The 26,389-nt window shown below is 67.4% G+C and overlaps 2 protein-coding genes across 2 annotated transcripts in view; one reads left to right on the forward strand and one right to left on the reverse strand.

The window, feature by feature from the left end:
- LOC139034077 (transcription initiation factor TFIID subunit 4-like) lies at positions 1 to 8,979 on the reverse strand. The gene is made up of 10 exons (XM_070464289.1): positions 8,950 to 8,979; positions 8,566 to 8,637; positions 8,333 to 8,436; positions 7,821 to 8,286; positions 7,467 to 7,583; positions 7,089 to 7,235; positions 4,133 to 4,510; positions 3,921 to 4,047; positions 1,925 to 2,104; positions 1 to 107 (listed from the first exon to the last, which is right to left on the reverse strand). Exons 1-10 carry the CDS (start codon positions 8,977 to 8,979, stop codon positions 1 to 3), a joined length of 1,728 nt encoding a protein of 575 aa, XP_070320390.1.
- Positions 8,018 to 26,389, forward strand: part of EPPK1 (epiplakin 1) — a 21,083-nt gene continuing 2,711 nt past the window's right edge. Inside the window, exons 1-2 of the mRNA XM_070464443.1 lie at positions 8,018 to 8,076; positions 12,287 to 26,372. Of these exons, the coding sequence (XP_070320544.1) occupies positions 12,320 to 26,372 (14,053 nt within the window). The 5' untranslated portion in view covers positions 8,018 to 8,076; positions 12,287 to 12,319. The remainder of the gene's footprint in view (positions 8,077 to 12,286; positions 26,373 to 26,389) is intronic.

Consider the following 26,389-nt stretch of genomic DNA (forward strand, 5'->3'; position numbering starts at 1 on the left):
TCATGTGCCCACATGCTTCTCGTCACCCTCCCTCCATCCTCTGGACGGTGCCGGCAGGGGGCCACTGCCCACCACCTTGGCCTTGTGACACAGGACTCCTGTGGGGCCTGCACGGCCAGACCCCGGGGTCCCGGGAGCCCCTGGGCCTGAGGCAGGAGGGGAGACTGCTCGCTGGAGGCAGGAGGTGACCTGCCCTTCATCCCAAGAAAATGCCAAGTGCTCGGGGGCATTTCCTGGGGTCCAGAGCGCTGCCTGCTGAAATGATTTCAAATGGAGGACCCACGTCACAGTTCATAATTCAACTCATAATAGTGGGTGAGCCAGTGACAGTCAGTGAAGCCAGTGTGACTCTCTGGAGCTTCCAGGAGAGAGAGGACTGGGTTTCTTTCCCTTGCTCTGAGATGTGAGCCCAGGCGGCCACCTGGGCTGCATATACCCCAAGAATAGAGCCAAAGAGCGGGAAGTAAAGCTGATAGAGAGAGCGTGTGCAGCCGACTGACACCTGGATCGAGCTGCACCTGAAGGCCTGTGGCCCCGGCCACTCTGCACACAGGCTGGCATGTCCTCTTTTCTGCCAAAAAACACCTTCTGAAGTGTTGTGTCATGGTCACCTGAGCAAAGTCCACGGATGAGAAACTGGTATAGGGAACGGGCTTTCAACCTGGCCTGAGATGCACCGGCCACTTCCCTGGGCAAACAGGCAATCAGCCCCGCCCAGCAGGGGGCAGACAGGTCAAGCAGTGAGACACTGGGCCAAGGGGATGAATGGTAGACAGGGTCCGACCGACTCAAGGGGCCTGCCTGGGAGTGAGGCCGGAGGCCGGCCAAAGCTTCTGGAAGCTGTTCAATGTTCAGGCGACTCGGGCTCCAGGGAGGAATCAAGTAGCTTCCCGCTCCCTGCTCTTCCCTCTGGGGCAGCCGGGGGGCCCGAGAGCAGGTGGGGAGAGAGGGGCCCAGCCCTGGCCCAGTGGAGACTGCCCCCCAGTTTACTGTTTCTGGTGACCAACAGAGACAAGCCCTGTTGCTCCAGGGGCTACAGGACCTCTGCCCAGACCCGCTCCGGGCTCGGGGGCCCCCTGGCACATGGCTGCCCCCTCTCAGGCCTCAGGTTCCCCCACGTGGTCAGGTCTGTCTAGTACAGACACAGACACGCACTCGACAGTGATAGACCAGGACTCTAGCTCTGTCTCCTCCAGGGTAAACCTTTGTGTCTGACCAGGAGAAGCCTCTTCTTTCACTGTACGTGCCCTGAAAATCAGAAAGGTGGCAGACAGGCCTCTGCCTCAAACAGGTCTCCCAAGGGATGCCCCCGCACCCCCATCCCAGCCCACCTGCAGGGGCTCAGAGCCTCCAGGGTGGGAAGGGCCTCAGGCACAGGAGGGACGGTGGCCTGTGCCCTGAACCCCGGCCCTTGGTGCAGGTCGGGTGGACGCAAGGGTCCCTCCCACCCCTCCTGGGCCGTCTACACTTACTTACCACCCGCTCCGGGCACCCAGCCACCCCGGGTGCTACCCTGCCAAAGGAAGCCTGTCCACACTGCTCTGAGCAGGCCCACCTCGGGCAGCCCAGCCCCACCCGGGCCCATCGCCACTCGGGACACAACGCAGAGTGTTCACCAGTTTGCTCCACCCTGATGATGGCCAGAGCTCCGCCGCGAGGCCTGGTGTGAGCGGGCTGGTCCGAAGGCCGAGTCTGGCTCAGTCGGCACCTGCCCTCTGGCTCAGCCCTGTCTTGGAGAGTGGGGCCTGGGTGAGGCCACAGGGCCCTCTCCCTGCCCCTCCTGGGCCCCCACCCCTCTCTGGGGTGCTGGGTTGGGTGGGCAGGGGCCCCAGCATTTGCAAAGTATGTGTGTGTGGTGGAGGGGGGCAAAGGCTCAGTCATGGCACTGAGAAGGAGCCCCGGGTTGGACAGACAGCTGGCACACGTGGCCGAGGCTCCAGCAAGCCGAGTCGGCCGGGAGGATGCCTGCTGTGGGGGCAGCCGGGCCGGGGCCTCTGCCTGTCCCGACCGCCCACATCGCCCGGCTGCCGCGTGATGGGAGCCTCAGGGTGCACCACGGAGGCAGGGTGAGGCCGTCTCAGGCCACTGGGCAGCGGCTGCTGACCTGGCCCGCAGGAGCGTGTGTCAGACCAGGACCTCAGCCCTAGGTGCCCCGTGGGAAAGGCTAGAGGTTTCCCCAAATCTGGTCCAAGGTCTTCCTGGGCCCCCAGCCTCCCGACTCTGACATGGGCCCCCAGCCAGCTGGACTAGAGGCTGACGGGAGACGCATCTGGACCCGGACGCTCACCCACTCCTTGTGGAGGCCTGGGGAAGGGTGAGGCGAACGGAGTGAGATCTAGAGATCAGGTGGGCAGCTGGGGACCCTTGGGCCCTGCGAGGACACCCTGCCGGCTACAGGGCAGGTGGGAACACCCTTCCAGCCCCCAAGGCTGTCATGTGGCCAGGGCCTGGAGGGTGGGCTGTGCTGAGAGTAGGGTGGACGAGCCCCTCCCGGGAGACGCCTGGCGCTGGTCCGCTCATGGTGCATCCGTCAGCCTGCCCCGGCCTGCCTGCCCACCCCACCCAACATTCTCTGATGGAAAGTTCCCAGGGCAACAGCAGCACAAACCCCGTGGAAAAAACAGGCCTGGGCAGAAGCAGGCCGGGGGTCACAGGCAGGGCCTGACTGCACCCCTGAAGCCTGGGTCCCCTCCTTGGCAGACCTGACCTCTGGCACCTCCTCCCCAGGCAGGGTATTCTTGGGAGATTGCAGCCCAGCATGGCGTGGACATGGGAAAGTCCTGGTGTGTCTGCTGGACACAGCGCCCACCCCTTAGTAGAGGCCAGTGTTGGGGAGAAGGATCAGCAGGTGAATGAAGGAATGCGGTGCCCACCAGACCACCCATGGCAATGCAGGTTAGAAAACTGTGAGCCCGCAGGACCCCGGGCCCCTCTGCCGGGCATCACCCCATGCAGGGTTTCTAGGCCGGAGGCGGGGCTCCTGCCCCCAGTCCAGGTGTGGCCAAGGTGTGTGGTTCCTGGAAGCAAGAGCCATCAGTGTGGGGTGTGGGGAGCCATGGGGGGCGGGGTCCAGGCCCTGAGGGTGGGGGACCGGAGGCAGAGGGGGGGCCGTGAGGTGGGAGGGAGACGCCGCCCAGGGTCCAGGGTCTGGGGCAGGAGGGGCCTCTGCGGGTGTCAGGGGGGAGAATGCAGGGGTGGCTCGCTGATCCGACAGGAGGGGGGCTCCCCGAAGCACGTGCCCTGCTCTCCCCTGTTCCCCCAGGGCAGGCTTGGCACCATCTCCAGCAGCAGCCCCCCTTACCCCACAGCAGTGCCGGGAGGCAGGACGAGGCCTGGGTGGGTAGTGACAGTCCCCCGCCCCCTCCACTGTGCAGGTGACCAAGGGGGGTGGGGTGCAGCCCCTTTCCCGGCCCCCGCCCCCCCATGGCTGAGGTCTGCCTCCCATTTCCCAGGCAACTGGTGGCTGGCAGGACAGCTGGGACCACTGCTGGCCCCGCTGGGCCGGAGGGCAGATGGGGCAGGTACACTTGGGGCCGTGGGGCCACGGAAGCTGCCGGCAGTAACCCCTGAGGGGCCCTCAGGTGTGATCTGGTCACTGGCCTCCCGTGCAGGGGTGGTGAGAGGGTGGGGTGAGCCTCAGGGCTCCACCCTGTTGTGGGCCTCCAGCCTCGCCACAGCAGAGCCACCCTCAGTACCCCTCCTGCAGGCCACGTCCCTGTGAAACCCCCCCTTAAGCCTGGGCCGCCTGGAAGGGTGAAGAGCCCTGCTTCCACCAGGGGTCTCTTGGGCCTGGTGGAGGCCCCAGGCCTTGGAGGGGATAGAGTCTGTGGGGTGGGCTGTGGTGCAGGGGTGGTGGCCCTGGTAGGGTAAAGGTCACCCATATCCCCGCCGCCCAGAGCTGGGACAAAATGCATTCCCACCCCTGGCGTTCCCGGGCCCCTGGATGCTGCCCGCAGCCGGCTGAACAGTGGGGAGAGCTGCAGGCTTCACAGGGACCCCTGGCACCCGAGCACCTGGCTGGGGGAGCAGGAGGTTCAGGTCTGTGGGCTGGGCAGGGGAGGGGAGTACTGTGGGACCCCCAGGCCTCCTGAGACTTGGGCTGAGCCCTGGCCCACAGCAATGGCCTGCAGACCCGGGTGGCAGGTGGGGAGCGGGCACTGCAGGTGGAGGTGAGGCTGCAGGAGCCTCTGAGCCTGCGGAAGGAGGCCGGGGGAGGCTGCAGGGGCATGGGTGGGGGGACCGCCCTCTCAGTCCCCAGGTAGGGGTTCATCCCAGTGGCCCGGAGTCTCAGGGAGGCCTTCGGCGCATGCCCCACTGCTGCTAACCAGAAGAGAGGCTCCTGGCTGAGCCGTGCGGGGGGGGCGGGGGGCAGCTGGGGCCTGAGGGCTCTGCGGTGCCCGCCAGGGTGGGCGGGATGGGGGGCACAGGACTTGGTGGGCATGTGTTCACAAGGCTTGGGCGAAGGGACTGTGGCCAGGGCAGATGGCTTGACGAGGGCCCTGGAGGCGGGCTAGGAGTGGGGTGGGTGCCCAGGTGCCCGGGGAGGGCAGGGTGTGTGCCCAAGCCTGTTTGTCAGGGTGGTCCTGCCTCTTCCCGGCTGTGTTCCAGGCAGAGGTGGCACCTCTGGGGGCTGCTGGTCAGAGAGGCTCGGGAGCAGGGCCCCACGCCCAAGGCCACATGAGGCGGCTCTGGCCAGTGGAGCTGGCGGTCAGTGAGGAGGGCTGTGACCTGAGGTCCGTGGGGCCCAAGCTTTGCAGGGGCCTCAGGGGCTGGGAGGATGGGGGCTGGCCACGGCGTCCTACAGGAGGAGAAGGCAACCCTAGGGAAGCTGGACAACTTGGGGGCTCCCGCCAGGCTGGGGCGCCGTCTGCCGGGGAGGAGGCCTGTCTGGAGGAGGCTTGCTGTGAAGAGATGCAGCTGGACAGGAAAGCCAGCTGCAGATTGACTGCAGAGGTTTCTGTGGCCATGTCCAGATGGGGTTCCCACCCGCCGAGCAGCCCCAAGTCCCTGTGACAAGCCTTCCCTGCTCTCCCAGTGGGGTCCTGGCCAGGGGCACAGGCAGGCCATCCCTGGGTGCGTCTGGCCAGCCAAGGACAGTGCCTCTGGGGACAGCACTGTCCAACCTCTGAACTGCATGGGGAGGGGCGGTGTACAGAGAGGCCCTAGCAATCTGGGCACAGCGTCCCTCTTCTGTCTAGCAGAGCTCCTGATGCAAACCACAGTGTTGCTATTTATGACTTCTGTGTATGCAGTTATTACAGAGAAAAAAACACATGTGGAGCAAAATATAAAGACATCTGGGCTTCCCCGGGGAGTGGGGGGATAGTGGTTAAAACAAAAACCCACCTGCAGATACATGAGACATAAGAGGCAGGAGATGTGGGTTCAATCCCTGGGTCGGGAAGATCTGGAGGAGGGCATGGCTACTCACAGCAGTATTCTTGCTTGGAGAATCCCATGGATAGAGGAGCCTGGCAGGCTGGAGTCCATGGGGTCACAAAGAATCGAACACAACCAAGGGACTTGGCAGTAGCTCTCATGTGTTAGTTGGGTGTCTCTCCTATGCTAACGCAACCTCACAGCCCAGCCCGGGCGTCTGGAGTGGGTTCCGCCCTGGCTCTGCCTTCCTCCCCCGCCAGATACTGAAGAGGGGAGAAGCTAAGGCTTGCCTGCGGTAGCTTCAGGTTTTCCTCCTGCCCTGGAATCCCAGAGCCCTTTCTTCACTTGCTCTACCTGACTGAGTTCTCAGACCGCGGACAGTCTCTCTTTGCACCGGCAGCCAGGACGCAGCTTCACTGGCCGGTGGCTTAAACAGAGAATCTCCCAGCTCTGGAGGCCAGGACCAGGGCAGAGCCTCAAGGCTGTGAGTGCAAGTCTGCTCCAGGCTCTGCTCCATTTCCAGAGTGTCTTGTCTTGTGTGTTCACATCACCTCTGTGTGAGCATGCGTGTGCGTGTATGTGTGTATGTAATACGTGTGTGTGTGCGCATATGTGTGTCCTAATCTGTGCTCCTACAGGGACCCTAGTCAGGGCTCATCCGACTCCAGCACACCTCATCTAACTAACCTCATCTGCAGTGTCGGTATTTCCAAGTATGGGGGGTCTCAGGATTAGGACTTCAATATATGAATTCAGGGGGACACAATGCGACCCATAATAGGGGTGACCCCTGCTGGCCTTTCCTTCCCCGTGCTGAGCACCGGGCACAGTGCTGCCACCTGGCCCAGCCCGTGTCATGACCCCTTGCTGATGAGGGGCCAGCGTTCGGCACAGGAGCGGGGCCCGGATGTGGCAGGTACCAGGGGGACGGGCCAGTGGGCATCTCAGAGGCCGGTAGGTCATGTGACTTCTCTGACAACAAGGCTCCCCATGGGAGCTGCACACTTCAGGGAGGTGCCAGAGGGGATCCGAGGCCAGCACTGTGGTCCTCGCAGCGACCTTCCAGAGTAGACTGGGGTCAGTGCAGTGTGGGGACCCTTGAGTATCCTCAGACCCCCTCCATGATCCATGCCCTCTGACCTACAGCTGCTCTGGGCAGGGGTGGTGGCTGTGGGGCTGGGCACACCGCTCAAGAGGCTCCAGGTGCCGGGGACGGGACGGGATTGAGCCCGCGGCCACCTCCTTGGCCTCCCGACACTCCCACCCCACCCCACCTCAGTTCCCTGAGGCCCCTCCCTGCTGTGTTGGCAAGACTAGGTCTGGGGGCTATGGGGCTTAAACCCTGGACCACAGCTCCATGGAAGGCACTGGCTCTAAGGGGCCCTGATCAGAGGCAGCCCGAAGGCTTGGGGAGCAGGACAGGGACCTGGGCCTGCCCAAAGGAGGGTCCCGGGAAGATGTGAGCTGGGTGCCCCCACGGGGAGAGAAGCCAGAGGAACAAGGACCGGCGGGCGAGGCTTGGCGGGGTGACCACATGCAGCTGCCCCCACACTCTGCCCCTGGGGCACAGGAGGAGACCCAAGCCGGGCAGCCTCCCCTCCTGCCCACAGCGAGGAGCTGGCCCACTCCGGGCCTTCCTGGCCTGGCAGGAAAGTGGCCTGCGATGGTGGGCCCCAGGAAGGTCCGGCCACAGGCCAGCTTGGGCTCACTTCCCAGAGGACATCGTGGACAGGGTCCTGGAGTCCAGCGAGCAGGCCCGGATGTGAAGGCAGCTGGCCTGACACGTCTTTGAGGACGGGACTGGGAACAGGAGGACAGGCCACGGGGCTTTGCTCCACTCCATCCATCGGGGACCTCTGGGCAGCAAAGGGGAGAACCGGCCACAAGCTCCATGACTGGTTCCTGTCCTGGGAGTTATGCCCACCAGGTTCTGGGCCTCCATCCTTGGCACCTCCCGGAGCCCCTGCCCCAGGGGTGGGTGCTGGGACAGGGGGCACCTGCTCCAAGCCCAGGCTGGGGGCTGGACCCACAGGGCAAGGCCTGGCCATCCCTTCCGAACAGACTGGAAACCCACTGGCCACACAGACCTCATCTCTTCCTTGGTCGAGGCGGGGAGGCCACTCAGTCACCGAGGCAGACCCCCTGGTGCCGTCGGGGTTCTCCGCAGCGGCGCAGGAGGCGGGCCCCAGGGCGGGGCGCAGGACCTGGCGCGCAGGAGGACGCGGACCGGAGGGCGCTGGCCGCATGGCCCGCCGCGGGCAACGAAGTCACATTTGTGAAGCGAAACCGCCCGCACGGCCGGCGGGGCCGCATTTCCCTTGCAAACGCCATGCAAAGGTCGTCTGGGCGGCGCACCCTGCTCGCTGCAGCCGCAGCGTTCCTTCGCCGTGACTCCAGGGGAGGGGTCGAAAAGGGCTCCGCGGCAGTCGCCCCCTCCCCACCGAGGGTGCCCTCAGGCCGCGGCGGGCGGCGGCGCCCGTGGGGGCGTCGGCCAGCCCCGCGCGGGACTCCAGGCCCGCGTCACGCCCTAAGGACGCCCCCGCCGGAGGGCAGCCCCGCATGCCCCCAGCCTCCCCCAAACCAGGGCGGGGCCGCCGGGGGCGGGGCCTGCGCGGGTTTAAAGCGGGAGGCGCCCGGCGCGGGCACCGCGGCGAGCTGAGGGACTGCGATTGGAGCGCTGCGGCGCCGTCTGGGCAGGTGGGGCCGCACTCACACTCCTGGGGGGGTCTCGCCCCGGCCTGCAGGGGCTGGGGTGGGGGCGCGACGCACCCGGGGGTAGCCGGGAGTTCAGGGTCCGGGAGAGCAGGGCGCTGAGGCCCGGCTCCCTCCCAACTAGCCATGGTGGGCGAAGGGCGGGGGGCGGGGTCCCGGGCGGGGTCCCGCCCGTCGGCCCCCAGCTCCCCGCCCCTGCGCAGGTGGGAACGCTGAGGTTCCCCGCCTGGGCGTGGGAGACGTGGCCTGCCGGGCAGGGGTCTCGCCTGCCCCGCGGTTTCCGGGCGGACGGTTGCGCGCCTGGGTGGGGCCCTGCAGGTCCGGTTCCTCCTGCCCGGCCCCTGCCTTGCAGGGCGGGGGGCGTTTGCTGCTGGAGCCAGTCCAAGGGCCCAGGGCGCTCGGCAGTCGGGTTGACAAACTGACAGGGTGGACGGGCTTCTGGCCCGGTGCTGGGTCAGGGAAGCCAGCACTTACCCTTGGAGGGAGCTCCCTGCCGCTGGCGAGGGTGGCCACAGGGACCCCTGCGTGGCGCCAGCCCCTGGCCCTCTGGAGGCGGGGGCGGGAGGGGCTGTGCGGCAGCCTCCCGCCTCCCAGCCAGGCTTCTGTCTGGCCCCTGATCTCTGCTCCCTGTACCCAGCACTCTGCTGCCTGGTGCGGGCCAAAGGCCAAGGTCACTGCCTCCCTGTGCCAGCCCAGGGCACCTGGCCATTTGGTTCTCTTCTTATTAGGTTCTGGAGAAGGAAGTGGCAACCCACTCCAGTACTCTTGCCTGGAGAATCCCATGGACAGAGGAGCCTGGTGGGCTACAGTCCATGTGGTCACAAAAGAGTCAGACGTGACTGAGCAACTAAACCTTACCAGGTTCAGGAGGACAGCCAGCGAGCCCATCTGCGACCCCAGCCCAGACTGGTGTTCTGCCCTGGGGGGAGGGCGCTGCCCCACTCTCCTCAGGAATTGTCCTCCTACTTCTTGTCCCCTGGGGTCCCCTGAAGGGGGCCTGCACCCAGGAAGCCCCAGAAGGGGTCCCTCTCTCAGATTCCTGCTCCAGTGCTGGGACTCTGTCGGCCCCTCACCCAGCTGCAAGAACACCTACGCCTTCTGCCACCACTTCCCAGGACACCTGAGACTGGTCTGCCCAGGTCCCCCACTCCCGAGGCCCCGGACACGCCTCATGCACCCAGATCTGTCTCTCTTGAGCTCCGGACCCCTCTGTCTAGCTGCTTCCACGAGGTCCCCACTTCAGACTCCAGGCCCCCACTCCCAGGCCACTCCTCACGTCCTGCCTGATATGGGGTCCGGGGGCTCAAACCAGCCCCAGGGTCACTGATGGCCAAGCAGGCCTCGGCCCAGCTGCAGTTATCCGGCCGCCCCTGACTGGCCCCATGGCCAGTAGGCCACAGCCCTCTCCCTCTCAGAGCCGCCTCTGTGCTCTGAGGTCCTCTTGCTCCTCTGGGCCTCCTTTCTGGCCGCTCCCCGACAGCACCGCCCACAGGGCCCACCCGGTGGCCGCTGACCCTGTGGCCCAGAAACCCTCCCTGGTTTGCCAGTGGTGAGGTGCCCCCTTCCCTCCCACCCTGGTCCCTGCCGGACAGCAGCTGACAGGCATGGCTCTGGCTGCCTGTGGCCCTGTTTCCCGGGCCCCTCTGGCTAGCCCACACTGTCTGAAGCCAGCCCCGGAGCAAGGCACATGGTATGGGGGGAGCGGGCTGGACCCTGGGCGGGCGGGCAGCAGGGATCCCGGCAGCGAGTGGCAGGCTCAGGGATCGGCCTTGGGGGCCTCCTGGGGTGGAAGGCAAGGAGGCTGGGGACAGGGGGACAGGCTGGCCCAGGGTGCTGGAAGGAGATGAGGGCACTGCGGTCACACCAGGTCCTGAACCCCACTGCCCAGGCGCCATACTCCTCGTCCTGGGGAGCCGTGTAGGAGACGGAGGACCGATCCCGGCCCCTGCTGCCACTGTGGGTCGGGCCAGGGGCGTGGGGCCCACGGTCTCCTCTCGGTGACCCAGTCCTGCTCCCCTCGCCCGCCCTCACCCTTGGCCCTGAGTCTCTTCTCTCTGGCTGCAGCCTTTGCTGCCGGACGGGCCGGGAGGAGCCCCCTGCAGCACTGGGGCCCATCCCCACCTTACAGTCCCTCCTCCCGTGGCGAGGTCCGCTCCCCGGCTGGGAGGGTCACCCTTCTTGCACATCTCTGGTTCCTGGGCCTGCGTGGCACCCCACCTGTGAGCTGGGGCAGCTCGGAGCCTTCAGAGCCCCTCACCATGGAGCCCCCTCAGCCGGCCCTGCCTGTGGAGACCCAGGCCTCTCCCAGTCACTCAAAGCCTTTAGTAACCTTTCCCAAAGCCTGGATCTTAACCACCCTCCTCTCCCCTCACTGGATGCCTTTGTCCCATCTTCTCAAGGGCCTGATACTATGCCCCGAGCACCTGCCCTCCATGGCCTGCTCACCTTGGGAGAGCTGGACCGCGGCAGTGCTTCTTGGACACTGGCCAGTGGCAGCGGCCGAGGGAGCAAAGATCCAGGCCAGGCCTCCATGTCTGCCCAGTCCCAGCATGAACTCAGACTCAGGGCAGCAGACCAGCTGCTGCGCCACTGGGCGCTGGGCCCCACATCTAGGTGGGGAAGGAGGGAACAGGCTTTTGCCCTGGGGTGGGCCCAGCTGTGGGGCGTGAGGGGCTGAGCAGAGCTTAGGGTGCAAGCTCTGCAGGGCTGGGGTGGGGGAGCTGCTCCCAGGCAGTGGCTCTGGGGCACCGCAGAGCTTCAGCCTCCTTTGAGTCCACTAGGCACAGTGTTTAGGAGGTGCTGGAGGGTCTGGGCTTCGGCTGTGGTCAGGGTGAATGGGGAAATGTCACCAGAGAGGAGGGGCCCCATGCCCGGTGACCCAGAGGTCAGGTAGGTTGAATCTGAAATGCATCTGTTCGGTGTGGTGGCTGGAGCTGAGGTCACCTGAGTGAGCTCACCTGCAGAGTGGGCCAGGGTGTGAGGGGCTCTGGGCAGTTGGTCAGGAGGTGAGGATGGGTGTAACCGGGCCCAGGACTGAGGGTGTGGTTCTTTGGAACGTGGGTGTGGACTGGCCCCCGGGCGTCTGGGCGGCTTCGAAGCACAGAATTACTCTCCCACAGTCAGGGTGCCAGGGTCTGGGATCCGCACGTCAGCATTTGCTGTTTCTGGGGCCTGAAGCTGCGTGTCCCATCTCCCTCCCTCACGGGGCATCCTCCCCACATTTGTCTCCCATGAGGACACTGTCATGTTGGGATAAGGCCTCCCTGCACCAGTGTGACTGTACCCTAACCTATAACGTCATCACATCTGCAAAGATCCTGTTTCTAAATAAGGTCACAGTTGCAGGTGCTGGGGGCTAGGTCTTGGTTAGGTCTTAGACGTGCCTGCTGGGGAGAGGTGACCGGCCAAGGGGTGGAGGAGGGAGGTGTATGGTTGTGGTGGAGCAGAAGGGTCAGCACTGGTCACCGCCGCTCAGGGGACCGGGGCCACAGATGTTGGCTGAGGGGGACGGCCATGGAGGTGCAGGGTGCTGAGCAGCAACCAGGGACCAGCAGGGCCAGGAGACCCGAGCCTGGCCCCACCCGTGGCACCAGCACCCCAGCGTGAGCTCTGGGTCCTCCTGGGCTGCCGAGGCCAGGCGTGGGCACAGAGTGGCCATGGGCCAGGGGACGCTGGCAGGCTGAGGCGGGATACCAGGGCAGGTCAGAGGATGGGGATCTGGCTGGGAAGCCCAGTGGGGAGCCAGGAGGAAGCAGAGGCCTGAGCAGCAGGGGGTCAAGTTGGGGAGACTGGAGGGATCGCTGGGCAGGGAGCGGGGAAGAGCACCGGCAGGAATCTGCTCAAGGGGTGATGGGGCAGGGGCGGGCCCTGAAGGAGACGGGAGGAGTCTGGAGGCCAAGGGGGCCGGGAGGCCAAGCCCCTGCACTGGGACACCCAGAGGAGTGGGACGAGGGTGTGGCCAGAAGATGGCCTGTAGGACAAGGCGGATCCCGCGACACCCGCAGGCTGTGCTGGGGTCCCAGTGCTCCTGTGGCCCCACCTGGGACCCAAGGGTGAGAGGAGGGGCTGAAGTTGGAGGCTGCCCTTCCTTCCTCAGGAGGGCTGGTGGCACTAGAGGTGGGTCCAGGGTGCGGGGTGGACCTCCCACCTGCCTGGGCCTTTGCAGGGCCCCTAACAGAAGCTTTCCACCCCGCAGGGAGCAGAAGTGGTCCTCGCTGAGTTCTGCAAGATGAACGGCCACGCCTCTCCTCCTCGTGACCTCCAAGTCATCGGTGGCACCAGGCCGGCTGCTGTCTCTAAGACCGTGAAAGCCGTGCTGGGAGCTGGCACCCCATCTGTGCCCCAGGCCAGGAGCATCGCCGGGGTGTGGGTGGAGGCATCGGGCCGGGCCCAGGGTCTCTATGCTGCCATGAAGCAGGGTCTCCTGCCCTCCGGGCTTGGGCTGGCTCTGCTGGAGGCCCAGGCAGCCACAGGGGGCCTGGTGGACCCCACGCAGGGCCAGCTGCTCCCCGTGTCTGAGGCCCTGCAGCAGGGCCTGGTGGGCTTGGAGCTCAAGGAGAAGCTACTGGCTGCCGAGCGTGCGGCCACTGGGTACCCTGATCCCTATGGGGGCGAGAAGCTGGCCCTCTTCCAGGCCATTAGGAAGGAGGTGGTAGACAAGGCGCTGGGGTGGAACTGGCTGGAGGCCCAGCTGGCCACTGGGGGACTGGTGGACCCCATCCGGGGGGTGCGTGTGGCCCCCGAGCTGGCCTGCCAGCAGGGCCTCCTGGACCAGGAGACGTGGCATGGGCTGTCGGAGCTGGGGCCTGGCTCAAGCGCCCTGGGCTTCCTGGACCCCAACACACTGGAGCAGCTGCTCTACCGGGAGTTGCTGGGCAGGTGTGTGCAGGCGCCCAGCACAGGGCTGGCCCTACTGCCCCTCAAGGTCACGTTCCATACCCTGGGTGGGGCTGTGAGCTTGGCTGAGCTGCTGGAGGTGGGGATCTTGGACGAGGAGACAGCCCAAGGCCTGCGGGAGGGCCGGCTGGCGGTGCCAGATGTGGGTGCCCGTGCTGACGTGCAGCGTTACCTGCAGGGCACTGGTGGTGTGGCTGGGGTTGTCCTGCTGCCTGCAGGGCACAAGAAGAGCTTCTTCCAGGCTGTGGCCGAGCACCTGCTTCCCACAGGTGCTGTGCTTCTGCTCCTGGAGGCTCAGGCTGCCACCTGCACGCTGGTGGACCCAGCCACTGGCCGGCAGCTGCGGGTGGATGAGGCGGTTCGGGCAGGCCTGGTCACCCCTGAGCTCCACAGGCAGCTCCAGGTGGCAGAGAAGGCAGTGACGGGCTACCACGACCCCTTCAGTGGCACCCGCGTTCCCCTTTTCCAGGCCATGAAGAAGGAGTTGGTGGACCAGCCTCTGGCACTCAGGCTCCTGGACGCCCAGCTGGCCACGGGCGGGCTAGTGTGTCCTGCCCGCCGGCTCCGGCTGCCCATGGAGGCTGCCCTGCGCCTCGGCTGCCTGGATGAAGAGACTCAGCAGCACCTCTTGAGGGCTGCTGGCTTCTTGGATCCCAGCACGCATGAGAGCCTCAGCTATGGGCAGCTGCTGGCCCGCTGCGTCACTGACCTGGAGACGGGACTGGCGTTCCTGCCCATCTCAGCGGGGAGCCCTGGGGAGGAGTCCCAGGGACCCCTGTTCATTGAGCACAGCACCCGGCAGGTCTTGAGTGCTGTCACGGCCACCGTCTCTGTAGGCAGGTTCCAGGGCCGGCCCACGTCGCTCTGGGAGCTGCTCTTCTCCGAGGTGGTACCTGTGGAGCAGAGGGTGACGCTGACCCAGCAGCACAAGCACGGGGCCCTCTCAGTGGAGGAGCTGGCGGCTGCGCTGAGGGCCACCCATGAGCAGGCTGCAGCCACTGCCAGAACCACCTTTGCTGGGCTCAGGGTCCCCGTGACTCCGGGAGAGCTGCTGAGAGCGGAGATCATCGGCCAGGATGTTTATGAGCAGCTGGAACATGGCCAGACCACGGCCCAGGACGTGGCCAGCCTGGACTCAGTGCAGAGGTACTTGCAAGGCACTGGCTGCATCGCTGGCTTGCTGCTGCCTGGGTCCCAGGAGCCCCTCAGCATCCACGAGGCTTACAGGAAGGGGCTTCTCAGGCCGGGCACGGCACTCATCCTCCTAGAGGCACAGGCAGCCACTGGCTTCATCGTTGATCCCAAAGAAAACAGGAGATACTCGGTGGAGGAGGCGCTGAGGGCTGGTGTCATCGGGCCTGAGATGTTTGCCAAGCTGCTGTCGGCCGAGCGCGCTGTCACTGGCTACACCGACCCTTATACTGGGCAGCAGATCTCCCTCTTCCAGGCCATGAAGAAGGACCTCATCGTGCGCGAGCATGGCATCCGCCTGCTGGAGGCCCAGATCGCCACGGGCGGCGTCATCGACCCCGTGCACAGCCACCGCGTGCCCGTGGAGGTGGCCTACCAGCGCGGCTACTTCGACGAGGAGATGAACCGCGTGCTGGAGGACCCCAGCGACGACACCAAGGGCTTCTTCGACCCCAACACGCACGAGAACCTCACGTACATGCAGCTGCTGGAGCGCTGCGTGCATGACCCCAACACGGGGCTCTATCTGTTGCCACTTAAAAGCGCACAGACCCTGCTGGCGGATGAGGCCACCCGGCAGGCCTTCCAGAGCCTGCTGCTGTTGGTGCAGCACGGGCGGTTCCGGGGACGGAGGGTGTCCGCTTGGGAGTTGGTCAACTCGGAGTACATCAGCGAGGCACGCCGGCGGTGGCTGCTGCAGAGCTTCCGACGGCACCAGGTGTCCCTGGAGGAGGTCTCGAAGCTTCTGGAGAGGGAGGTGGAGAGCCAGGCAGATGTCGCCCTCCCCACAGTGCGGGGCCGGGTGACTGCCTGCCAGCTCCGGGAGGCTGGTGTCATCGACCAGGAGGTCCTGGGCCGCGTGCTGGCGGGGACGCTCAGCCCTGAGGCCCTGCTCTGCACAGAGAGCGTCAGCAAGTTCCTGTGCGGCTCAGGTGCTGTGGGTGGCGTGCTCCTGCAGCCCTCTACCCGGCGGCTCAGCCTCTACCAGGCCATGAAGCAGAAGCTGCTGGGGCCAGGAGTGGCCCTGGCCCTGCTGGAGGCCCAGGCAGCCACGGGGGGCGTGACCGACCCCCACGGTCCGGAGCCCATGTCCTCGGATGAGGCTGTGCGCCGGGGGCTTGTGGGGCCGGAGCTCTACAGCAGGCTGGCCTGGGCTGAGTGCGCTGTCACGGGCTTCCCGGACCCCTTCTCTGGAAAGCTGCTGTCCCTATTCCAGGCCATGAAGAAGGGCCTTGTCCCTGCGGAGCAGGCCATCCGCCTCCTGGAGGCCCAGGTGGCCACGGGCGGGATCATTGACCCCACCAGCCACCACCACCTCCCCATGCTCGTGGCCTTGCAGCGTGGCTACATTGACCAGGAGGTGATGTTGGCCTTGTCCGACTCCAAGACCTTCCCCACGCATGACGGCAGGGGACACACCAGCTATGCCCAGCTTCTGGAGCAGTGTGTAAGGGACGAGGCCTCTGGCCTTCACTTTTTGCCCCTGCCGGAAAGTGCCCCTATGGTTCCCACGGATGAGCAGGTGCGGAAGACCCTGAAGGCCATGCCTGGGGCTGAAGACGGCACGTCCCTCTGGGAGCTGCTGGAGTCCTGCCACTTCACTGAGGAGCAGCGGAGGGGCTTCCTGGAGGACTTTAGGGAGGGGAGGACCACGACACAGCAGCTGCAGGCGGCCGTGCAGAGGCAGGTGCAGGAGGCAGAGCTCCTGGCGAGGGCCCATGTCACGCTGCCTGGCCCCCGTGGCGGGGTGCCTGCCGTCTGGCTGCTGGACGCCGGCATCATCACTCGGGAGACCCTGGAGGCACTGGCACAGGGCATGCAGTCACCTGCTGAGGTCGCTGAGCAGCCGACGGTGCGGGCCTGCCTCTGGGGCACGGGCTGTGTGGCTGGGGTGCTGCTGCAGCCCTCAGGGGCCAAGGTGAGCATCTCCCAGGCTGTGAGGGATGGCCTCCTGCCCGCCGGCCTGGGGCAGAGACTACTGGAGGCCCAGGTGGTGTCTGGCTCTCTTGTGGATCCTTTGACCAACCAGAGACTATCGGTGGAGGAGGCGGTCAAGGCTGGCCTGGTGGCTGGGGCATTGAGTGAGCAGCTCCAGCAGGTTGAGAAGGCAGTGACTGGGTACATGGACCCCTGCTCGGGAGGCTCCCTCTCACTGTGGCAGGCAGTGGAGAAAGGGCTCGTGCCTCGGAGCGAGGGCCTCCCACTCCTGCAGGCGCAGCTGGCCACAGGGGGTGTGGTGGACCCCGTCCACGGGGTGCACCTGCCCCAGGTGGCAGCCTGCAGGCTCGGCCTCCTGGATGAGCAGACAAGCAGTATGCTGACCTCAACGGATGAGGACAGCAAGTTCTTCTTCGACCCAGGCACACGGGACAAGGTGACCTACGGACAGCTCAAGGAGCACTGTGTCCTAGATGCCGACACTGGCTTGTGGCTGCTGCCACTCCCCCAGGACATGGCGCTAGAGGTAGATGACCACACAGCAGTGGCCCTGAGGGCCATGAAGGTGCCGGTTGGGGCAGGGAGGTTCAGAGGGCTCAGCATCTCACTCTGGGACCTGCTGCATTCAGAGTATGTAGGGCTCCAAAAGCGGCGGGAGCTGGCAGCACTCTGCCAGTCTGGGAGGGCCACAGCCCTGCGGCAGGTGGTCACTGCAGTCACCACCCTAGTTGAGGCCTCAGAGAGGCAGCCCTCACAGGCCACCTTCAGGGGTCTCCGGAAGCAGCTGTCGGCCAACGACCTGTTCAGGTCCCAGCTGATCGACAAGAAGACGCTAGATGAGCTGAGTCAAGGGAAGAGGACCGTGCAGGAGGTGGCAGAGATGGACCACGTGCGGCGGTACTTGGAAGGGGGCAGCTTCATTGCCGGGGTCCTCATCCAGGACACCAAGGAGAAGATGAGCATCTCAGAGGCTCTGAGAAGAAACGTCCTGCGGCCAGGCACGGCTCTGGTGCTGCTGGAGGCACAGGCGGCCACCGGCTTCCTCATTGACCCTGTGGAGAACTGCAAGCTGACTGTGCAGGAGGCATTCGCAGCCGGGATGTTTGGCAGGGAAACCTACCAGAAGCTGCTGTCGGCCGAGCGTGCTGTCACGGGCTACACCGACCCCTACACTGGGGAGCAGATCTCCCTCTTCCAGGCCATGAAGAAGGACCTCATCGTGCGCGAGCATGGCATCCGCCTGCTAGAGGCCCAGATTGCCACGGGCGGCATCATCGACCCTGTGCACAGCCACCGCGTGCCCGTGGACGTGGCCTACCAGCGCGGCTACTTCGACGAGGAGATGAACCGCGTGCTGGAGGACCCCAGCGACGACACCAAGGGCTTCTTCGACCCCAACACGCACGAGAACCTCACATACATGCAGCTGCTGGAGCGCTGTGTAAAGGACCCTGAGACAGGGCTCTACATGCTGCAAATCGTAAAGAAAGGAGAAACCTATGTGTACATTGATGAAGCCACAAGGCAAGCCCTGCAGTCAAAAACTACTGAAATGCTCGTGGGCATGTTTGCCCAGCAGGTGGTCTCCTTCTGGGACCTGCTGTCCTCACCGTACTTCACAGAGGAAAGGAAGAAAGAGCTTGTCCAGGGGTACAAAGCTGGGAACGTCAGCTTAGAGCAGCTGCTGAAGGTCATCACCACGACGGTCGAAGAAACAGAACAGCAAAACAAGGGCATCAGGCTGGCAGCCATTGGAGGAGAGGTGACGGCTGCAGAGCTGTTTAATTCAGGGATCATCGATAAGAAGACCCTGGACGCGCTGCACAATGAGGGAGCGGAGGGAAAGGATCTCGGCTGCCTGCCGCACGTGAAGGTCTACCTGGAAGGCAGCGGCTGCATCGCAGGGCTGACCACGCCCTCCACCCACGAGGTGCTGAGCTTCTATGAGGCCAGCAGGAAAGGATGTATCCCCGCGGGATTTGCAGCCCACCTGCTGGAGGCTCAGGCAGCCACGGGATTCCTGCTGGACCCCCACAGCCACCAGAGGCTCTCCGTGGATGACGCTGTGGCCGCTGGCCTGGTGGGTGTGGAACTGCAGGAGAGGCTCCTAAATGCTGAGAAGGCCGCCATGGGATACACAGACCCAGGCACAGGACACACCTTGTCCTTGTTCCAGGCAATGCAGAGGAAGCTGGTGAAACGGGAGTTGGCGCTCAGACTGCTTGAGGTGCAGGTGGCCACGGGGGGCGTCATGGACCCGCAGCACCACCACCGGCTTCCACTGGACACTGCCTACAAACGCGGCTGTCTGGACCAGGACACGTACCCACTGGTGGCAGAGCAGAAGTGTATGAATAAACGGTTTGTGGATCCCAACACTCAGGAGAAGGTGACTTACCAGGAACTGCAGGAGAGGAGCCACCGAGATGAGAAGACCGGCTGGGCTCTGTTCCCAGTGCTCAAGGATGAACAGGAATCCCAGTTTATCGATGAGACCACTAGACGAGCGCTTGAGGCTGAACGGGTGGAAGTCATAGTGGGGCGGTTTAAAGGCCAGAGGCCATCAGTCTGGGAATTGCTGAATTCTGAATACGTGACAGAGGAAAAAAAACTAGAGTTAGTACGAAAATACAAGCAGGACACAGCACATGCATTAGAAAAGGTGGTAAAGGTGATCTTTGAGATAATCAGTGAGAAAGAAAAGAACAATAAGCCGCTATGGTTCAGAGGAATCAGGAAACAGATCACGGCTTCTGAGCTGCTGACTTCATCCATCATAAGCAGGGAGACGCTGCAAGCCTTGGAGGCCGGGCAGGCCTCTGTGGATGCTGTCACAAAGAACGAGGTGGTGAGGCGCTACCTGGAGGGCACCGGGTGCATCGCGGGCGTGCTGGTCCCCGCCAAGGACGAGCCCGGGCGCCAGGAGAAGATGAGCATCTACCAGGCCATGTGGAAGGGCGTCCTGCGGCCGGGCACGGCCCTGGTGCTGCTGGAGGCGCAGGCGGCCACGGGCTTCGTCATCGACCCCGTGCGCAACCAGAAGCTGTCCGTGGAGGAGGCGGTGGCCGCGGGCGTGGTGGGCGGCGAGCTCCAGGAGAAGCTGCTGTCGGCCGAGCGCGCGGTCACCGGCTACACCGACCCCTACACCGGGCAGCAGATCTCCCTCTTCCAGGCCATGAAGAAGGACCTCATCGTGCGCGAGCACGGCATCCGCCTGCTGGAGGCCCAGATCGCCACGGGCGGCGTCATCGACCCCGTGCACAGCCACCGCGTGCCCGTGGACGTGGCCTACCAGCGCGGCTACTTCGACGAGGAGATGAACCGCGTGCTGGAGGACCCCAGCGACGACACCAAGGGCTTCTTCGACCCCAACACGCACGAGAACCTCACGTACGTGCAGCTGCTGCGGCGCTGCGTGCGCGACCCCGACACGGGGCTCTACATGCTGCAGCTGGCCGGCCGGGGCTCCGCCCTCCACCAGCTGGGCGAGGAGCTGCGCGCCGCCCTGCGCGACACCCGCGTGACGCTGGGCGCGGGCCTCCCGCGGGGCCAGCCCGTCTCCGTGTGGGAGCTCCTCTTCTACCGGGAGGTGTCCGAGAGTCAGCGGCAGGACCTGCTGCGCCGGTACCGGGCGGGCTCGCTGACCGCGCAGGAGCTGGGCGCCGCCCTCGTCTCGCTGCTGGCCGAGGCCGAGGCCGAGGCCGAGGCCGAGGTTGGGGTCGCGCGCCGCGGCGCCCCGGACCCTCGGGGGGCGCTGCGTGCCGCCACCATGGAGGTCCGGCTGGGCCGCCTGCGGGGGCCCGCGGTGCCCGTGTGGGACGTGCTGGACTCCGGCTACGTGAGCGCCGCCACGCGGGAGCAGCTGCTGGCCCAGTTTGGGTCGGGGACGCTGGGCTTGCCCGCGCTGACCCGCAGGCTGACCACCATCATCGAGGAGGCTGAGGCGGCCCACGGGACCGAGCCCGCCCTCTCCCAAGGGGGCGGAGCCTCCGGGCAGCGGGCCGCCGCGGGACTGTCCCCTGGCCAGGACGCCGACGCCGACGCCGACGCCGACGCCGCCAGGGCCCTGCTGGAGCAGGCCCTGCGCGCCGCCACCATGGAGGTGCGCGTCGGGCGGTTCCAGGGCCGGCCCGTCTCCGTGTGGGAGGTCCTCTTCTCCTCCTACCTGAGCCAGGCCCGCCGGGACGAGCTGCTGGCCCAGCACGCGGCCGGCGCCCTGGCCCTGCCCGCCCTGGTCGCCGTCCTCACCCAGCTCATCGAGGAGACGGAGGAGCGGCTGAGCAAGGTGTCCTTCCGGGGCCTGAGGCGCCAGGTGTCGGCCTCCGAGCTGCACACGTCCGGGATCCTGGGCCCCGAGACCCTGCGGGACCTGGCCCAGGGCACCAAGACCCTGCAGGAGGTGACGGAGATGGACTCGGTGAAGCGCTACCTGGAGGGCACCAGCTGCATCGCGGGCGTGCTGGTCCCCGCCAAGGACGAGCCCGGGCGCCAGGAGAAGATGAGCATCTACCAGGCCATGTGGAAGGGCGTCCTGCGGCCGGGCACGGCCCTGGTGCTGCTGGAGGCGCAGGCGGCCACGGGCTTCGTCATCGACCCCGTGCGCAACCAGAAGCTGTCCGTGGAGGAGGCGGTGGCCGCGGGCGTGGTGGGCGGCGAGCTCCAGGAGAAGCTGCTGTCGGCCGAGCGCGCGGTCACCGGCTACACCGACCCCTACACCGGGCAGCAGATCTCCCTCTTCCAGGCCATGAAGAAGGACCTCATCGTGCGCGAGCACGGCATCCGCCTGCTGGAGGCCCAGATCGCCACGGGCGGCGTCATCGACCCCGTGCACAGCCACCGCGTGCCCGTGGACGTGGCCTACCAGCGCGGCTACTTCGACGAGGAGATGAACCGCGTGCTGGAGGACCCCAGCGACGACACCAAGGGCTTCTTCGACCCCAACACGCACGAGAACCTCACGTACGTGCAGCTGCTGCGGCGCTGCGTGCGCGACCCCGACACGGGGCTCTACATGCTGCAGCTGGCCGGCCGGGGCTCCGCCCTCCACCAGCTGGGCGAGGAGCTGCGCGCCGCCCTGCGCGACACCCGCGTGACGCTGGGCGCGGGCCTCCCGCGGGGCCAGCCCGTCTCCGTGTGGGAGCTCCTCTTCTACCGGGAGGTGTCCGAGAGTCAGCGGCAGGACCTGCTGCGCCGGTACCGGGCGGGCTCGCTGACCGCGCAGGAGCTGGGCGCCGCCCTCGTCTCGCTGCTGGCCGAGGCCGAGGCCGAGGCCGAGGCCGAGGTTGGGGTCGCGCGCCGCGGCGCCCCGGACCCTCGGGGGGCGCTGCGTGCCGCCACCATGGAGGTCCGGCTGGGCCGCCTGCGGGGGCCCGCGGTGCCCGTGTGGGACGTGCTGGACTCCGGCTACGTGAGCGCCGCCACGCGGGAGCAGCTGCTGGCCCAGTTTGGGTCGGGGACGCTGGGCTTGCCCGCGCTGACCCGCAGGCTGACCACCATCATCGAGGAGGCTGAGGCGGCCCACGGGACCGAGCCCGCCCTCTCCCAAGGGGGCGGAGCCTCCGGGCAGCGGGCCGCCGCGGGACTGTCCCCTGGCCAGGACGCCGACGCCGACGCCGACGCCGACGCCGCCAGGGCCCTGCTGGAGCAGGCCCTGCGCGCCGCCACCATGGAGGTGCGCGTCGGGCGGTTCCAGGGCCGGCCCGTCTCCGTGTGGGAGGTCCTCTTCTCCTCCTACCTGAGCCAGGCCCGCCGGGACGAGCTGCTGGCCCAGCACGCGGCCGGCGCCCTGGCCCTGCCCGCCCTGGTCGCCGTCCTCACCCAGCTCATCGAGGAGACGGAGGAGCGGCTGAGCAAGGTGTCCTTCCGGGGCCTGAGGCGCCAGGTGTCGGCCTCCGAGCTGCACACGTCCGGGATCCTGGGCCCCGAGACCCTGCGGGACCTGGCCCAGGGCACCAAGACCCTGCAGGAGGTGACGGAGATGGACTCGGTGAAGCGCTACCTGGAGGGCACCAGCTGCATCGCGGGCGTGCTGGTCCCCGCCAAGGACGAGCCCGGGCGCCAGGAGAAGATGAGCATCTACCAGGCCATGTGGAAGGGCGTCCTGCGGCCGGGCACGGCCCTGGTGCTGCTGGAGGCGCAGGCGGCCACGGGCTTCGTCATCGACCCCGTGCGCAACCAGAAGCTGTCCGTGGAGGAGGCGGTGGCCGCGGGCGTGGTGGGCGGCGAGCTCCAGGAGAAGCTGCTGTCGGCCGAGCGCGCGGTCACCGGCTACACCGACCCCTACACCGGGCAGCAGATCTCCCTCTTCCAGGCCATGAAGAAGGACCTCATCGTGCGCGAGCACGGCATCCGCCTGCTGGAGGCCCAGATCGCCACGGGCGGCGTCATCGACCCCGTGCACAGCCACCGCGTGCCCGTGGACGTGGCCTACCAGCGCGGCTACTTCGACGAGGAGATGAACCGCGTGCTGGAGGACCCCAGCGACGACACCAAGGGCTTCTTCGACCCCAACACGCACGAGAACCTCACGTACGTGCAGCTGCTGCGGCGCTGCGTGCGCGACCCCGACACGGGGCTCTACATGCTGCAGCTGGCCGGCCGGGGCTCCGCCCTCCACCAGCTGGGCGAGGAGCTGCGCGCCGCCCTGCGCGACACCCGCGTGACGCTGGGCGCGGGCCTCCCGCGGGGCCAGCCCGTCTCCGTGTGGGAGCTCCTCTTCTACCGGGAGGTGTCCGAGAGTCAGCGGCAGGACCTGCTGCGCCGGTACCGGGCGGGCTCGCTGACCGCGCAGGAGCTGGGCGCCGCCCTCGTCTCGCTGCTGGCCGAGGCCGAGGCCGAGGCCGAGGCCGAGGTTGGGGTCGCGCGCCGCGGCGCCCCGGACCCTCGGGGGGCGCTGCGTGCCGCCACCATGGAGGTCCGGCTGGGCCGCCTGCGGGGGCCCGCGGTGCCCGTGTGGGACGTGCTGGACTCCGGCTACGTGAGCGCCGCCACGCGGGAGCAGCTGCTGGCCCAGTTTGGGTCGGGGACGCTGGGCTTGCCCGCGCTGACCCGCAGGCTGACCACCATCATCGAGGAGGCTGAGGCGGCCCACGGGACCGAGCCCGCCCTCTCCCAAGGGGGCGGAGCCTCCGGGCAGCGGGCCGCCGCGGGACTGTCCCCTGGCCAGGACGCCGACGCCGACGCCGACGCCGACGCCGCCAGGGCCCTGCTGGAGCAGGCCCTGCGCGCCGCCACCATGGAGGTGCGCGTCGGGCGGTTCCAGGGCCGGCCCGTCTCCGTGTGGGAGGTCCTCTTCTCCTCCTACCTGAGCCAGGCCCGCCGGGACGAGCTGCTGGCCCAGCACGCGGCCGGCGCCCTGGCCCTGCCCGCCCTGGTCGCCGTCCTCACCCAGCTCATCGAGGAGACGGAGGAGCGGCTGAGCAAGGTGTCCTTCCGGGGCCTGAGGCGCCAGGTGTCGGCCTCCGAGCTGCACACGTCCGGGATCCTGGGCCCCGAGACCCTGCGGGACCTGGCCCAGGGCACCAAGACCCTGCAGGAGGTGACGGAGATGGACTCGGTGAAGCGCTACCTGGAGGGCACCAGCTGCATCGCGGGCGTGCTGGTCCCCGCCAAGGACGAGCCCGGGCGCCAGGAGAAGATGAGCATCTACCAGGCCATGTGGAAGGGCGTCCTGCGGCCGGGCACGGCCCTGGTGCTGCTGGAGGCGCAGGCGGCCACGGGCTTCGTCATCGACCCCGTGCGCAACCAGAAGCTGTCCGTGGAGGAGGCGGTGGCCGCGGGCGTGGTGGGCGGCGAGCTCCAGGAGAAGCTGCTGTCGGCCGAGCGCGCGGTCACCGGCTACACCGACCCCTACACCGGGCAGCAGATCTCCCTCTTCCAGGCCATGAAGAAGGACCTCATCGTGCGCGAGCACGGCATCCGCCTGCTGGAGGCCCAGATCGCCACGGGCGGCGTCATCGACCCCGTGCACAGCCACCGCGTGCCCGTGGACGTGGCCTACCAGCGCGGCTACTTCGACGAGGAGATGAACCGCGTGCTGGAGGACCCCAGCGACGACACCAAGGGCTTCTTCGACCCCAACACGCACGAGAACCTCACGTACGTGCAGCTGCTGCGGCGCTGCGTGCGCGACCCCGACACGGGGCTCTACATGCTGCAGCTGGCCGGCCGGGGCTCCGCCCTCCACCAGCTGGGCGAGGAGCTGCGCGCCGCCCTGCGCGACACCCGCGTGACGCTGGGCGCGGGCCTCCCGCGGGGCCAGCCCGTCTCCGTGTGGGAGCTCCTCTTCTACCGGGAGGTGTCCGAGAGTCAGCGGCAGGACCTGCTGCGCCGGTACCGGGCGGGCTCGCTGACCGCGCAGGAGCTGGGCGCCGCCCTCGTCTCGCTGCTGGCCGAGGCCGAGGCCGAGGCCGAGGCCGAGGTTGGGGTCGCGCGCCGCGGCGCCCCGGACCCTCGGGGGGCGCTGCGTGCCGCCACCATGGAGGTCCGGCTGGGCCGCCTGCGGGGGCCCGCGGTGCCCGTGTGGGACGTGCTGGACTCCGGCTACGTGAGCGCCGCCACGCGGGAGCAGCTGCTGGCCCAGTTTGGGTCGGGGACGCTGGGCTTGCCCGCGCTGACCCGCAGGCTGACCACCATCATCGAGGAGGCTGAGGCGGCCCACGGGACCGAGCCCGCCCTCTCCCAAGGGGGCGGAGCCTCCGGGCAGCGGGCCGCCGCGGGACTGTCCCCTGGCCAGGACGCCGACGCCGACGCCGACGCCGACGCCGCCAGGGCCCTGCTGGAGCAGGCCCTGCGCGCCGCCACCATGGAGGTGCGCGTCGGGCGGTTCCAGGGCCGGCCCGTCTCCGTGTGGGAGGTCCTCTTCTCCTCCTACCTGAGCCAGGCCCGCCGGGACGAGCTGCTGGCCCAGCACGCGGCCGGCGCCCTGGCCCTGCCCGCCCTGGTCGCCGTCCTCACCCAGCTCATCGAGGAGACGGAGGAGCGGCTGAGCAAGGTGTCCTTCCGGGGCCTGAGGCGCCAGGTGTCGGCCTCCGAGCTGCACACGTCCGGGATCCTGGGCCCCGAGACCCTGCGGGACCTGGCCCAGGGCACCAAGACCCTGCAGGAGGTGACGGAGATGGACTCGGTGAAGCGCTACCTGGAGGGCACCAGCTGCATCGCGGGCGTGCTGGTCCCCGCCAAGGACGAGCCCGGGCGCCAGGAGAAGATGAGCATCTACCAGGCCATGTGGAAGGGCGTCCTGCGGCCGGGCACGGCCCTGGTGCTGCTGGAGGCGCAGGCGGCCACGGGCTTCGTCATCGACCCCGTGCGCAACCAGAAGCTGTCCGTGGAGGAGGCGGTGGCCGCGGGCGTGGTGGGCGGCGAGCTCCAGGAGAAGCTGCTGTCGGCCGAGCGCGCGGTCACCGGCTACACCGACCCCTACACCGGGCAGCAGATCTCCCTCTTCCAGGCCATGAAGAAGGACCTCATCGTGCGCGAGCACGGCATCCGCCTGCTGGAGGCCCAGATCGCCACGGGCGGCGTCATCGACCCCGTGCACAGCCACCGCGTGCCCGTGGACGTGGCCTACCAGCGCGGCTACTTCGACGAGGAGATGAACCGCGTGCTGGAGGACCCCAGCGACGACACCAAGGGCTTCTTCGACCCCAACACGCACGAGAACCTCACGTACGTGCAGCTGCTGCGGCGCTGCGTGCGCGACCCCGACACGGGGCTCTACATGCTGCAGCTGGCCGGCCGGGGCTCCGCCCTCCACCAGCTGGGCGAGGAGCTGCGCGCCGCCCTGCGCGACACCCGCGTGACGCTGGGCGCGGGCCTCCCGCGGGGCCAGCCCGTCTCCGTGTGGGAGCTCCTCTTCTACCGGGAGGTGTCCGAGAGTCAGCGGCAGGACCTGCTGCGCCGGTACCGGGCGGGCTCGCTGACCGCGCAGGAGCTGGGCGCCGCCCTCGTCTCGCTGCTGGCCGAGGCCGAGGCCGAGGCCGAGGCCGAGGTTGGGGTCGCGCGCCGCGGCGCCCCGGACCCTCGGGGGGCGCTGCGTGCCGCCACCATGGAGGTCCGGCTGGGCCGCCTGCGGGGGCCCGCGGTGCCCGTGTGGGACGTGCTGGACTCCGGCTACGTGAGCGCCGCCACGCGGGAGCAGCTGCTGGCCCAGTTTGGGTCGGGGACGCTGGGCTTGCCCGCGCTGACCCGCAGGCTGACCACCATCATCGAGGAGGCTGAGGCGGCCCACGGGACCGAGCCCGCCCTCTCCCAAGGGGGCGGAGCCTCCGGGCAG

Source organism: Odocoileus virginianus, unplaced genomic scaffold, assembly GCF_023699985.2.
Source record: "Odocoileus virginianus isolate 20LAN1187 ecotype Illinois unplaced genomic scaffold, Ovbor_1.2 Unplaced_Contig_23, whole genome shotgun sequence".
NCBI classification, from domain to species: Eukaryota; Metazoa; Chordata; class Mammalia; order Artiodactyla; family Cervidae; genus Odocoileus; species Odocoileus virginianus.